Source organism: Muscardinus avellanarius (genome assembly GCF_963383645.1).
Source record: "Muscardinus avellanarius genome assembly, chromosome: 12".
Taxonomy (NCBI): Eukaryota; Metazoa; Chordata; class Mammalia; order Rodentia; family Gliridae; genus Muscardinus; species Muscardinus avellanarius.
In genome coordinates this window covers 85,564,267-85,576,715 of record NC_137798.1, presented here as the reverse complement: position 1 = coordinate 85,576,715, position 12,449 = coordinate 85,564,267, and the positions used below count along the sequence as shown (strand labels likewise).

The 12,449-nt window shown below is 43.8% G+C and overlaps 1 protein-coding gene across 2 annotated transcripts in view; it reads left to right on the top strand.

Moving 5' to 3' along the window:
• Positions 1-12,449, top strand: part of STON2 (stonin 2) — a gene marked incomplete at both ends in the record, with an annotated part of 120,572 nt that overhangs the window by 98,390 nt on the left and 9,733 nt on the right. For both annotated transcript variants that reach the window (XM_080707844.1, XM_080707843.1), the window contains one exon: positions 10,597-12,432. In XM_080707844.1, coding sequence (XP_080563970.1) covers positions 10,597-12,432 — 1,836 coding nt within the window. The remainder of the gene's footprint in view (positions 1-10,596; positions 12,433-12,449) is intronic.

The window sequence follows — 12,449 nt, the reverse complement described above, 5'->3', positions numbered from 1 at the left end:
GCATGAGCCATGCCCAGGATGTTGATGGCCCATGGCTCACTCCTGGAAATTAGACTTAGAGATACTATATACACAGGAAGAGTATGTAATGTACTGATTGGTGAGACATTAGTGCAGAGACAATGGTGAGATTGAAACCTCTTGGTTAATTTAATTTGGCTGCCTTGATATCTTCTCTGAGGTATTTACTTACCAATATTTTCAGAATAGTCAAGCCCTTATCCTCGGATGTTCCCTAATCCTTTGTAAGTCCGATCCTTTTCCTTGTGCACTAACTATTGCAGGGAAGAGATGGAAAAGATGGTGCAGTGTGTATTCCCCTTCCTTAGAAGTTCTAGGATTGTGGGGCGTGGGGGCACACACTTGTAATCCCAGTACTTAGGAGGCTGAGACAGAATGATTTCAGGTTCAAAGCCAGCCTTAGCCACTTAACAAGACCCTGTTCCCAAACAATTTAAAAAAAAATGTCTGAGATGTAGCCCAGAGGTAAAAGGCCTTTGAGTTCTATCCCCAGTACCACACAATAGAGAAACAAACAAAAATTTCTAGGATTGCTAAGCATGGTGGCACACACCTGTAATCCCAGTGCTTGGGAGGCAGAAACAGGAGGATTGCAGATTCGCGGACAGCCTGAGGAAGTAGTGAGATGCTTATTAACCAAGCAAGACCTTGTTTCAAAATAAAAATAAAATAGGGCTGGAGGCATAGCTTAGAGGTAGAATGCCTATGGGTTTAATTCTCAGTAACAGAGAGAGAGAGAGAGAGAGAGAGAGAGAGAGAGAGAGAGAGAGAGAGAGAGAGAGAGAGAGAGAGAGTCAGACAGACAGACAGACAGACACGACTTCCAGAATGTGGGAATCATCTTATAATTGCCTAAAACCTAATTTTACTTGCTCACCCAAGGAGGATAAGGTTCTTAAAAATTGACATCCCTGACCAAATGAAACTTTAGGGTTCAATCTCTCTTATAACTCTATGTTAGGATGGGCCAATTTACTTGAGTCCTCCACTGAAATTCAGGAATTGGACCATTCCTCCACCCCTTCAGGGGTCCAGAGGTCTCATGGAACTTACAAGCATCTTGTGTTCTTGATGGGGTATATCCCCATAGTTTGACTCAGGGGAGACTGGTGGGGTGTGGGGGAGACTCATCATCTGGCTCTGCTTTTTACCATAGTGTGAAGTATTTGCCCCAGCAAATTTAAGTTAGAAGCTCCCTTGGTAAGGTTCAAATGATTAACTTTCTTCTCTCACTTGTACACATGGGGTGACATCTCCTGACCTTTTCCCCAGACTTCTCTGTATAAATAGATATTAATCCTTCTTTAATTAGCATCCTTCCCCCAGGGAACAAAGCTCCTAAGAAATTGTATGCCAAGATAATTCTTGCCATCCCAAAGGAAATGGGGAAAAATTAACGAGGTTTTAGCTTAATGAATAAGCATTAAGGAGATAAGAGTGAATGAAAATTAAAAGAAGGAACTGACTTCTAATCTCACCTTTCTTAAAAATCACTAAACCTCAATCTCCTTTTTTAATTTTTTTTTTTTTTTTTTTTTTTTTTGCGGGTCTGGGGATGGAACCCAGGGGCATTTGACCTCCGGGCTACACCCCCTGCCCTATTTTTTATTCTTTATTTTGAAACCGGGTCTCACTGAGTTGCAGAGGGCCTCACTAAGTAGCTGAGGCTGTCCGCGAACCGCGATCCTCCAGGTCTCAGCCTCCCGAATGCTGGGATTACAAGCGTGCGCCACCACGCCTGGCTCTAATTTTTTTTTTAATTGGTGCACTGTAGTCATCATCTTAATGGAGTATAAGATGGTGGAGACATACATGCACACCTCACTCATTTAGCCCTTAACTCCATCTTCTCAGCAAAATGAAGGGGCCCAGTTTTACTGTTCCTAAAATCCTCTTAAGCCCTAAAATTCTATGTTGTTCTTTTCACATTCCAGATTACCCCATAGATACGGAATTGCCTACTTACTGTGTATCTGGGGCTGGTCATACAGTCTCCTTCAGCCAGCATTCTTGCGTCCACACTCTAAAGATCTGACCACCTAACTTAGAGGAAAGAAATTTGTTTTCACGTGAGGCCGGGGACCAGGGATTTCAGGGTATGGCAGCTGAGGCAGAGGGAGAGTACGCGGACTGTGCACTTTACATCATGGAGGCCAAAAGCAAGAGAGCACGCAGGGGGAGGAAGAGCACTATATAATCCCAGCCTGCACCCTCCAGGGACCACTCTTCCAGCCACACGCTACGCTAGGGGCCTACCAGGTACCACCCAGGTCAGTCCATTGTGATGGATTTATCCACTTCTGAGATTACAACTCTCATGTCTCATTTACATCAGCTTTAAACTAATTCATACAAGTATAACGCTGTCCTGTATTCTCTTACAAAACAGTGGCTGTTTCTTGTTGAGAAACCTACAATAATCTAAAAGGATTGGTTGTGCCACTCCCAATAAATTCTACCAAACATTCCTCAGGAAGTTCTCCGCATTTGTCATTGCATTAACAAATTAAGTTAACAAATGGGGAGGAGGGGAGAGGAAATGGCAGGATGTCTGCTTTGTTCAAAACTACCAATTCCCTACCTACGAATCACCATCGTTCCCACTTTTCCTTCAGTTTTGGTGGCTTTGATTTATCATTGTAAGTACTTGATTTAATATAATATTTTGGAAACTTAAAAAAGATTGTGGTCTAATGTTACAAGAAGCCACTATTTCTCTTTGGTTTTTATCAGCAAAGACACGGGAAGCCTCTTAGGTACTGGGAATTTTCCCTGTGGTGTAGAAGGAGAACCTAATCTTTATATATGGCTTTGGTTTGGCTGTAGCCCAACTCATACTAAAAGCAATTTTGGAGATAGGAAGTACAAGTGATAGTAATTAAAATAATGCTGGGAAATTTTTTTGTTTTGTTTGTTTGGATTTCATTTTCATGCATCAAGAAAATCAGAATTATGGATAATAGTTGTGTTCGAAGTAATTAGCTTTTGCCTGTTTCTTAGTGGAGACATTTGCCAACCTTTTATTCTTCAGTTTCCAGGACTGGCCACGCCAGCCAAACTGTCTAGGAAAGATCTACCTGTGCTTTCTCAGCGGCCTGGAGCTAAGCTGATGATTTCCTTTCTTTAAAGTCCTAGTAAAGCCGGGCGTGGTGGCGCACACTTGTAATCCCAGCGCTTGGGAGGCTGAGACAGGAGGATCACACAGGTTCGAAGCCAACCTCAGCTACTTAGTGAGGCTCTCAGCAACTTAGTGAGACCCTGTTTCCAAATAAAGTATAAAAAAGGTCTGGGAGTATAATTGGAGGTAGAAAGCCTCTGGGTTCCACCCCCAGTACCACCAAAAAAAAAAAAAAGTAAAGTCCTAGTTATAAGGGGATGTTTTGAATTTTTATTTTTTGAGGGAGTCAGCATTGTTCATTTAAAGAAAGAATGCAGATTTAAAAATCTTAATATGCCTCCTACTCCACATGAGACTTTTGTTTTCAACACTAGAACATTATGAAACATCGTATTCCAGTGCTTTCTACCACATATATACTTGTATGATGGAATGTATTCTTTAAGCAGTAATAGAAAAAAGAACCTAATCCACTGAATTTTTATTATTTGCCTGTCAGGTAGGATATAATATTTTCCTAAATTCCTAGATAGGAAAACTGACACAGATAAATGAAAAACTTATCCAAAGTCATTAGTAAGCTACCAATACATAATGGAAACCCACACAATTCAATTCAGATTATAGGTTCCTGTTATTATTCATTCAAACAGTACTTGGTGGTGAATTTCCATGTGAATAAACATGCACCGAAGTCATTGTCTCCATGGACACGTGGGATTCCATTTTAAGGGCATAACAATTTGTGTCACCAACCTCCCATTGTGGAATATTTAGGTTGTTTACAATTTTTCAGTGATCTAAATGTCACTGGGATAAACATCCATTATGTATATTGTTGTGTGCTTGCTTTGGTATCTTCCTAGAATAAACTCCTGGAAGAGGTTTTGTTTTGTTTTGCTTTGCTTTGCTTCTAGTGGTACTGGGGGATTGAACCTAGGGGCACTCTCTCTCCAAGCTACACCCCTAGTCCTATTTGATTTATTTATTTATTTACTTATTTTAACTTGGAAACAGGGTCCTGCTAAATTGCTGACGGTCTCCCTAAGTTGCTGAGGCAAGCTCTGAACCTGTGATCCTACCATCTCAGTCTCCCAAATACTGGGATTGCAGGTGTGTGTGCCATCATGCCTGGCTTCTTGGTAAGAATTCTTCAATCAGTTTTCTTGAAACTTTTATACAGGTCTTCAAATTACAGCTGAGCCAAGTTTCCTTCACATTTCCAGCAGCGTATAAATTTCCCCACCTGTCACCAGTAATGGGTATTTCTTTGTTCTAAATGTCTGATATTGGGACAGAGATTATTTTATAAAGTTAAACTGTTTCTTCCAAATAGTTGTTAGACATTTATATTTCTCTCTTAGCTAATCATTCATTGTCTTTATTGTTTTTGTGAGGTTATGTTCAATTTTATTAAGGATGCATTCTCATTATATAGTAGACTAAATTTCTGTGAGAAGTAATGCAAATGTATGTCATTTTATATACAGATAAGTGGTTTCTATATATGAAAATTCAAAGAACATCCTATAATAAAAAAGAGGTCAGAAGAAATATGACCCAGCCTTTGTGAAAACAACTGAAGTTGTCTCTCAGTCAAGTGAGAAATGAAGCAAATTTAAGAGTTCACCATAGGGAAATCGTGTTGAGGGGTGGACTTTAGAAGCAACACTTGGCAGTCCTGGGTTTCACCTCACGTAATGCTTTATTTCTATGTGAGCCATAGATCACTTCAGCTTTTCACCCATGACAGTCTGTTACATTATTGAGTTTTTTTTTCTTTATTCATGATTTTATGAAAAAACTTCTCAGTTTCAGAAATTGGACCTATGTTTCACTACTATCCAAAGGACAGATTTTTAAACAGTTATAGACCAGGTATGATGGCACATGCCTACAATCCCAGTACTTGGGAGGCTGAAACAGGAAGATCACAGGTTGGAGGCTAGTGTGTGGTAACTTAGTATCACACACTACTATCCCTAGTACTACACACAATCTGTTGTAATTGTGGGACAGGAAACTGCCATAGAAGAATTTTGAAACAGGTTTTTGATGTTGTGGGTTGTGTCTTTTTGGTAGGTTTCTTGGGGGGAAGAGCTTTTTGGTGTGTAGTGCTGGAGATTGAACCCAGAGAAAATCTACCTCCAAACTACACCTCCAGCCCTTTTTTGTGGTACTGGGTGTGCACGACCCAGGGAGTTTCCTACCTCCAGGCTATATTCCCAGACCTATTTTATACTTTATTTGGAAACAGGGTCGCACTCAGTTGCTGAGAGCCTCACTAAGTAGCTGAGGCTGGCTTTGAACCTGTGTGATCCTCCTGTCTCAGCCTCCCAAGTGCTGGGATTAGACGCATGCGCCACCATGCCTGGCCCCATTTGATTTTTTATTTTGAAACAGGGTGTTGCTAAGTTGCTGGGACTAGCCTTGAACCTGCTATCAAAGCCAGGAGTCACTATCCCTGACTTCATTTCCTTTTATTTTATTTTTTTTTCCTTGTTACTGGGGATGGAACCCAGGGGCATTCTACCTCTGAGCTTCACCCCCAGCCCTGCTTTTTATTCTTTATTTTGAAACAGGGTCTCACTGAGTTGAAAAGGGCCTCACTCAGTAGCTGAGGCTGGTGGCAAACCACAATCCTCCTGTCTCAGCCTCCCGAATCCTGGGATTACAAGTGTGCACCACCACACCCGGCTTGACTTTTTTTTTTTTTTTTAATGAATCAAAGAGGAAATAGAATCTGTAAGAATTAATTTAATTCAAAAACTGTCCTTCAAAATTTAAAGACACTTCATCTAAATCATATTATGAATCTAATGTTTCACATCTCTTTAGAACTTGATTTGATTTTCAATAACTTGATTTGAAAGGGAGTTTATTGGAAGAAAATGATCTCCAGTAGAGACAAAGCCTCTTTTCCTCTTCTGTGGCACTGGAGAAGAGGATGAGAAATGCTATCTTAGGGACAAGATTCCCAGCACAAAGGAATTCCTTGGCAGGATTGTAAACAGCTTTGCAAATGGCCACCCTCCCGAGGAGAAGGACTGCAGCTTGTTTTAAACCAGGGAGTGGTAATGAGTTCCCTAGCACAAAGGATGATCCTGCTGGCAGGATTGGGCCAGCGAGGGTTACAGTCCTGATGGGTGGAAACATGCCCTTCAGGGAGTCCATAGACTGTGCTGCCTCATTAGAAACTGGTGAGTTCTGAGACCCAACCCTCTCCTGGGTCTCTAGGGAGGATGAGTCACTGTTCCTAGGAATTGATTATAATTTATTCAGGGTTGCAATGTTTCCCTTAGACTTCATTACAAAAATAAGCTAATAGTAATTAATTACCTAATGCATAAAGTATAAATACTATAAATACAGGTTGCTTTTTGACCCCCTTTTTTGTGGTACTGGGGATGGAACCCAGGGGCATTCTACCTCTGAGTTATACCCCAACCCGATTTTTTATTCTTTATTTTGAAACAGGGTTTCACTGAGTTGCAAAGGGCCTAAGTAGATGAGGCTGTCCACGAATCTTCCTGTCTCAGCCTCCCAAATGCTGGGGTTACAAGTGTGTGCCACCACACCTAAAGCCCCCTTTCTTTATTTCCGAGAAAATAAATCACCTACACATCACCAAAAGTAGATTCCAAGGGGATTCTCCTCTTTTTTTTATTGGTGCATTATAAATCTATATCATAGTGAGGTTCCAAGTGATACGTATATAAGAACACACAGCCATTTGTTGTGTAGATTCTCATCTTTAATGTTAAAATGCTTTGAAATTCTTCTTCAGTGCAGCACAGCTAGAAAATACTTTGTTATATCTCTAGGGTAGGTGTGGATATATGTGTATGCATACTCCTGGTTAATCAACTTTTTGCAAGTGACGTGTGTGTGTGTGTGGGGGGGGGGGTTCCTGGGGATGGAACCCAGGGCCTTCTACTTCCAGGCTATACCCCTAGACCTATTTTATATTTTACTTGGAAACAAAGTCTAAGTTGCTGAGAGCCTAGTAGCTGAGTCTGGCTTTGAACCTGCACGATCCTCCTGTCTCAGCCTCCCAAGTGAAAGGTTTGAGCCGCTGCCCCACAGGGGGCGGGGCCGGAAGCTAGGAGGCAGAGCCCTGTGATTCCCAGAGGAGACCACGCCTCTCGATCTGAGAGAAGCCCTAGAGACAGAGACAGCCCCCACTAGTCCCCGCTGGCCCACAGGGGGGGCGGGGGGGGGGACTGGCAGCGGACTCCCCATGAATAAAGGCATCCATACCACCTATAATGGACTCCTGCATGTATCTGTGTGCCAATGGGACCTCGCCTATCTTTATTTATTAATCACCAAGTACTGGGATTACAAGTGTGCACCACCATGCCCAGCTCCAAATGACTTTTTAAAAAAATTAAGGAAGCCGGGCTTGGTGGCACAGGCTAGTAATCCTCACGCTTGGGAGGCAGAAACAGGAGGATCACGCTGGTTCGAAGCCAGCCTTGCTGGCTTAAGAAACCCTGTTTCCAAATAAAAATATTAAAAAAACAAAAAGCTGGGCGTGGTGGCGCATGCTTGTAATCCCTGGGCTTGGGAGGCAGAGACAGGAGGATTGCGCAGGTTCAAAGCCAACCGCACTGGCTTAAGAGACCCTGTTTCCAAATAAAAGAGTATTAAAAAAAAAATAGGTCTGGGAGTGTAGCCCAGAGGTAGATGGGTTTCCAGGAACCCCAGTACCACCAAATACATATATATGCCATTATTGGGAATGGCCTAGGAAAATTTGATAAAGCTATGATTATTAATATATTTCAAAAATTGGGTGAAGGGCAAATCTGTGCAAGGACTTGATTTCTGCCTAAAAGCAGGCAACTATTCCAATGTAAATTAACCTAGCCAAAAGCAATTAACCAGTCAATAGGAGAGGAGAACTAGGCCTGTCTCTATCTAAAGACAGATCTTAGTTGAAGAGAACTAGGCCTTTATCTAAAGACAGATCTACATGATTGGATAAGCTAGCTAAGATGGTAGGAGGGGTCAACCTTCATGAAAGGAGACGCCCTGCCACACCTTGCTGAGGGAGGTACCTTACAGGGTTAAGGGGAGGTACCTTATAGGGACGTTCACTACGTCAGGATTGCATGAACAAGATGGAGGTCATGGGTATAAAAAGTCTGGTCCACGTGCGATCCCTTTGGAGTATTCATTTTGAGTCACCCCCCCCCCAATGCCATTTTGGCGTGGAGCTGTATTTCTATCTCCTGTATTTCTACCTTTTCCTCTTTTTCTGTTTTTTTGTTTCTTTGGGGAGTTTTTGGGAAATTATTCCCAGGGGGCTAACAAAGATCCGTAACAATAGATAGATAGATAGATAGATAGATAGATAGCCCGGAGGTGGAAGGGAAATTGTTTTCTGTTCCAAATTTCTCAGAAGGGTGATGGCAAGCTAACCATCTTCTCCGTGTGCAGTGACGTGGGTGATCATGTGGGGCTCTGCTGATCTGGCACAGTTGGCTGTGACGTGCATGAAGGGTTAGCAGGCAGTCAGAAAACTCAACCCTTTGCGTATCCACTTCCCTCTGATTTCAAATGGCCGCAGGAGGAATTGTGGGTTGTGTGGTGGCAGAGAGCCCCATACACATTCCTCCAGAGACATGGAAAACGGAAGCGCTACCCCCCCCCCACCAGGAGTTTCTGCTCTTATTCGATTAACAGACCCTTACTGAGCATCTACCATAGGCCGGATGCCTGTGTCTGTGCCACACCCTCGTCATGATCTGTTCCTCCCTGCTAAAGTGCTCCATTTCTCCTCCCTTCACAGACGCACAGCATCCTTTTGCTTCTGAAAACGTTTGGCTCATCCCTGTTAGGATGTAATTCTTATATATCCTCTTCCTCAAAGGGCCTGCTAAGGTACAGTTTGAGCTGTAATAACCTTTGTACCATCAAATAAATAAGCCCCACAATGGAAGTTTTAAAGAGAGAGAGAGAGAGAGAGAGAGAGAGAGAGAGATAGAGAGAGAGAGAGAGAGAGAGAGAACCACGAGCATTTTCCCATAGCCCTATAATCTCTTAAATATTTTAGTGCTGAGTATGTATTATTCCATCACGTTCCTCAGTTTCTGAACATTCACCCACCTGTTGGATGCTTAAAATCTGTCTTTTTATTTTTCCTTACGATAAATAATGCTAAAATGAGCGTCTCTGCTCTTCAAGCTTGGTTCCCAATTTGGACTTGTTTCTTTAGAGTAGAAGTATTAAGTCACTGCTTATGAACATTTGTTACTTTAAATTGCCAGGCTGCTGTTCACAGTGTCTGTAGCAGCGTAGTCTGACTGAGAGTCTATTTAGGGATCGTATGGTAACACCCTTGCCCCCACCGAGTACTGAAAACTTTAAAAATCCTCATCGACTTTTGTGTTTAATTTTCATTTTTCTCACTGCCAGTGATATTGGCTGCTTTTCATATGCTTGTAAGACACTTCTCTTTCGTGAGTTGTCTGTTTATGTCCCTTGCCCATATTTCTATTGGAGTTTCTGTATTTTTCTTATTCACTTGTATGAACTATTACATACATATTAATGGCGTTCACATTTTTTTCTCTAATATTTGGTTTGGGGGGAGTACTGGGGATTGAACCCAGGGTTATTCTACCTCTGAGCCACACCACCAGCCCAATTTTTTTATTTTGAAACAGGGTCTTGTTGGGTTGCTGAGAGTTTCCCTGCTGTGTCGAGGCTGTCCTTGAACTTGTGATCCTCCTTTCTCAGCCTCCCAAGTACCATGATTACACATGTGTGCCCATCTGGCTTTGTCTTTAGTAGTTATTGATTACATTTGGGCTAAAATTCTTCCAAGTATATTATTTATAGTCATACTATCACAGGCAGAAGATAACTTTTTCAATGAGATCAGTTTATATCATTTTATATAGGAGATGGGTTTCAATGCTTAAAAATCAAGAATATCACCTTAGAGCTAGGAATAGAAAACCTCTATTCCAGAGCATGGTCCCACCAATTTATTGCCTCTATACTGACATAACCACTGTGTTCTGATTAAATGCCTTGTCCTGGCTCCTCTGCTGCGCTCATCCCAAAATTGTTCAATCTGTGCTGAGACCAAGCACTTGAGACCGGTAACGAGCTGCTTTTGGATTCAAGATAAAATTCTTTTTTTTTTTTTTATGGTACTGGGTAGCCCTTATGGTACTATGGTAGCCCTTCTACCTCCGGGCTACACTCCCTGACCTGCTTTTAGATTTTTATTTGGAAACAGGGTCTCCTAAGCCAGTGTGCATGGCTGGCTTCAAACCTGCACGATCCTCCTGTCTCTGCCTCCCAAGTGGGGATTACAAGCATTCACCACCACACCCGGCTCAAGATAAAATTCTAGTAATCCCTCATTTCTCTGCTTTAGTTTGCTGTCACTTAACAGGCCCTGAAGGTCAACACCTCATTCATTCTCCTTTTCCTTCTAGACAATTCTTCCTCGCTCCAGGAAGATGAGGAGGTAGAGATGGAGGCCGTCGGTTGGCAGGCCAGCAGTCCAGCCATGAACGGGCACCCTGCCCCTCCAGGGACCTCTGCTCGTTTCCCCAGCTGGGTCACTTTTGATGACAATGAAGTTGACTGTCCTTTGCCACCAATCACCTCTCCTGTGAAGCCAAATATGCCACCTGTTGCATCTGTGGTCCTGGATGTACCTTATAACTCAACTGGGTCCTGTAAGAGGGATCGTCCCAAGAGCACTTTGATGAGCTTCTCTAAAGCTCAGAAGCTGGACATCTTCTCCTTGAACCATCCACCTTCTGTGACTGAGGCACCGCCTTGGAGGGCAACCAATCCTTTCCTGAATGAGACCCTACAGGACGTACAGCCCTCCCCTATAAACCCTTTCAGCGCTTTCTTTGAGGAACAGGAGCGACGCTCCCAAAACAGTTCTGTTTCCAGTACCACAGGCAAAAGCCAAAGAGATTCCCTCATTGTCATCTACCAGGATGCCATCAGTTTTGATGACTCTAGCAAAAACCAGGCACACTCAGATGCTGTCGAAAAACTCAAGCAGCTCCATATTGATGACCCTGATCACCTGGGTGGTGCAACGCTACCAGATGACGACCCGATAGCCTGGATGGAGCTAGACACTCACCCACTTGAGTCGGGTCTGTCCCAGCCTCGTGATGGGTGGCCCATGATGCTGAGAATCCCTGAGAAGAAAAACATCATGTCCTCCAGGCACTGGGGACCGATCTACATCAAACTGACCGACAGTGGTTACCTGCAGCTATATTATGAACAGGGCCTAGAAAAACCATTCCGTGAGTTCAAGCTGGAAATCTGCCACGAGGTTTCAGAACCCCGGCTTCAAAACTACGATGACAGTGGGAGGATACATAGCTTGCGGATAGACCGCGTCACCTACAAGGAGAAGAAGAAATACCAGCCCAAACTCGCTGTGGCCCACACAGCGGAGAGGGAACAGGTGATTAAGCTGGGCACCACCAATTACGATGACTTCCTGAGCTTCATCCATGCAGTTCAGGACCGTCTTATGGACCTGCCGGTACTGTCCATGGACCTGAGCACAGTCGGCTTGAACTACCTGGAAGAAGAGATTACCGTGGATGTCAGAGATGAATTCTCTGGCATTGTGAGCAAAGGAGACAACCAGATTCTCCAGCACCACGTCCTGACTCGGATCCACATTCTGAGCTTCCTCTCTGGGCTCGCAGAGTGCCGCTTGGGCCTCAATGACGTCCTTATCAAAGGAAACGAGATTGTTTCCCGGCAGGACATCATGCCCACCACCACCACCAAGTGGATTAAGCTCCACGAGTGCCGTTTCCACGGGTGCGTGGATGAGGATGTGTTCAGCAGCTCTCGAGTCATCCTGTTCAACCCTTTGGATGCTTGCCGGTTTGAGCTGATGCGATTCCGGACGGTGTTTGCGGAGAAGACCTTGCCCTTCACACTCAGGACCGCGGCGAGCATCAACGGGGCAGAGGTGGAGGTGCAGAGCTGGCTCAGGATGTCCACTGGCTTCTCCTCCAACAGAGACCCTCTCACACAGGTCCCCTGTGAGAACGTGATGGTGCGTTACCCGGTGCCCAGCGAGTGGGTGAAAAACTTCCGCAGGGAGAGCGTGCTGGGGGAAAAGTCTCTGAAAGCCAAAGTAAACCGGGGCGCAAGCTTTGGCTCAGCAAGTGTCTCTGGCTCTGAGCCTGTCATGAGAGTAACTCTGGGAACCGCCAAGTATGAGCACGCCTTCAACTCCATCGTGTGGAGGATAAACCGGCTGCCCGACAAAAACTCAGGTAGGTGGGGGTTTATC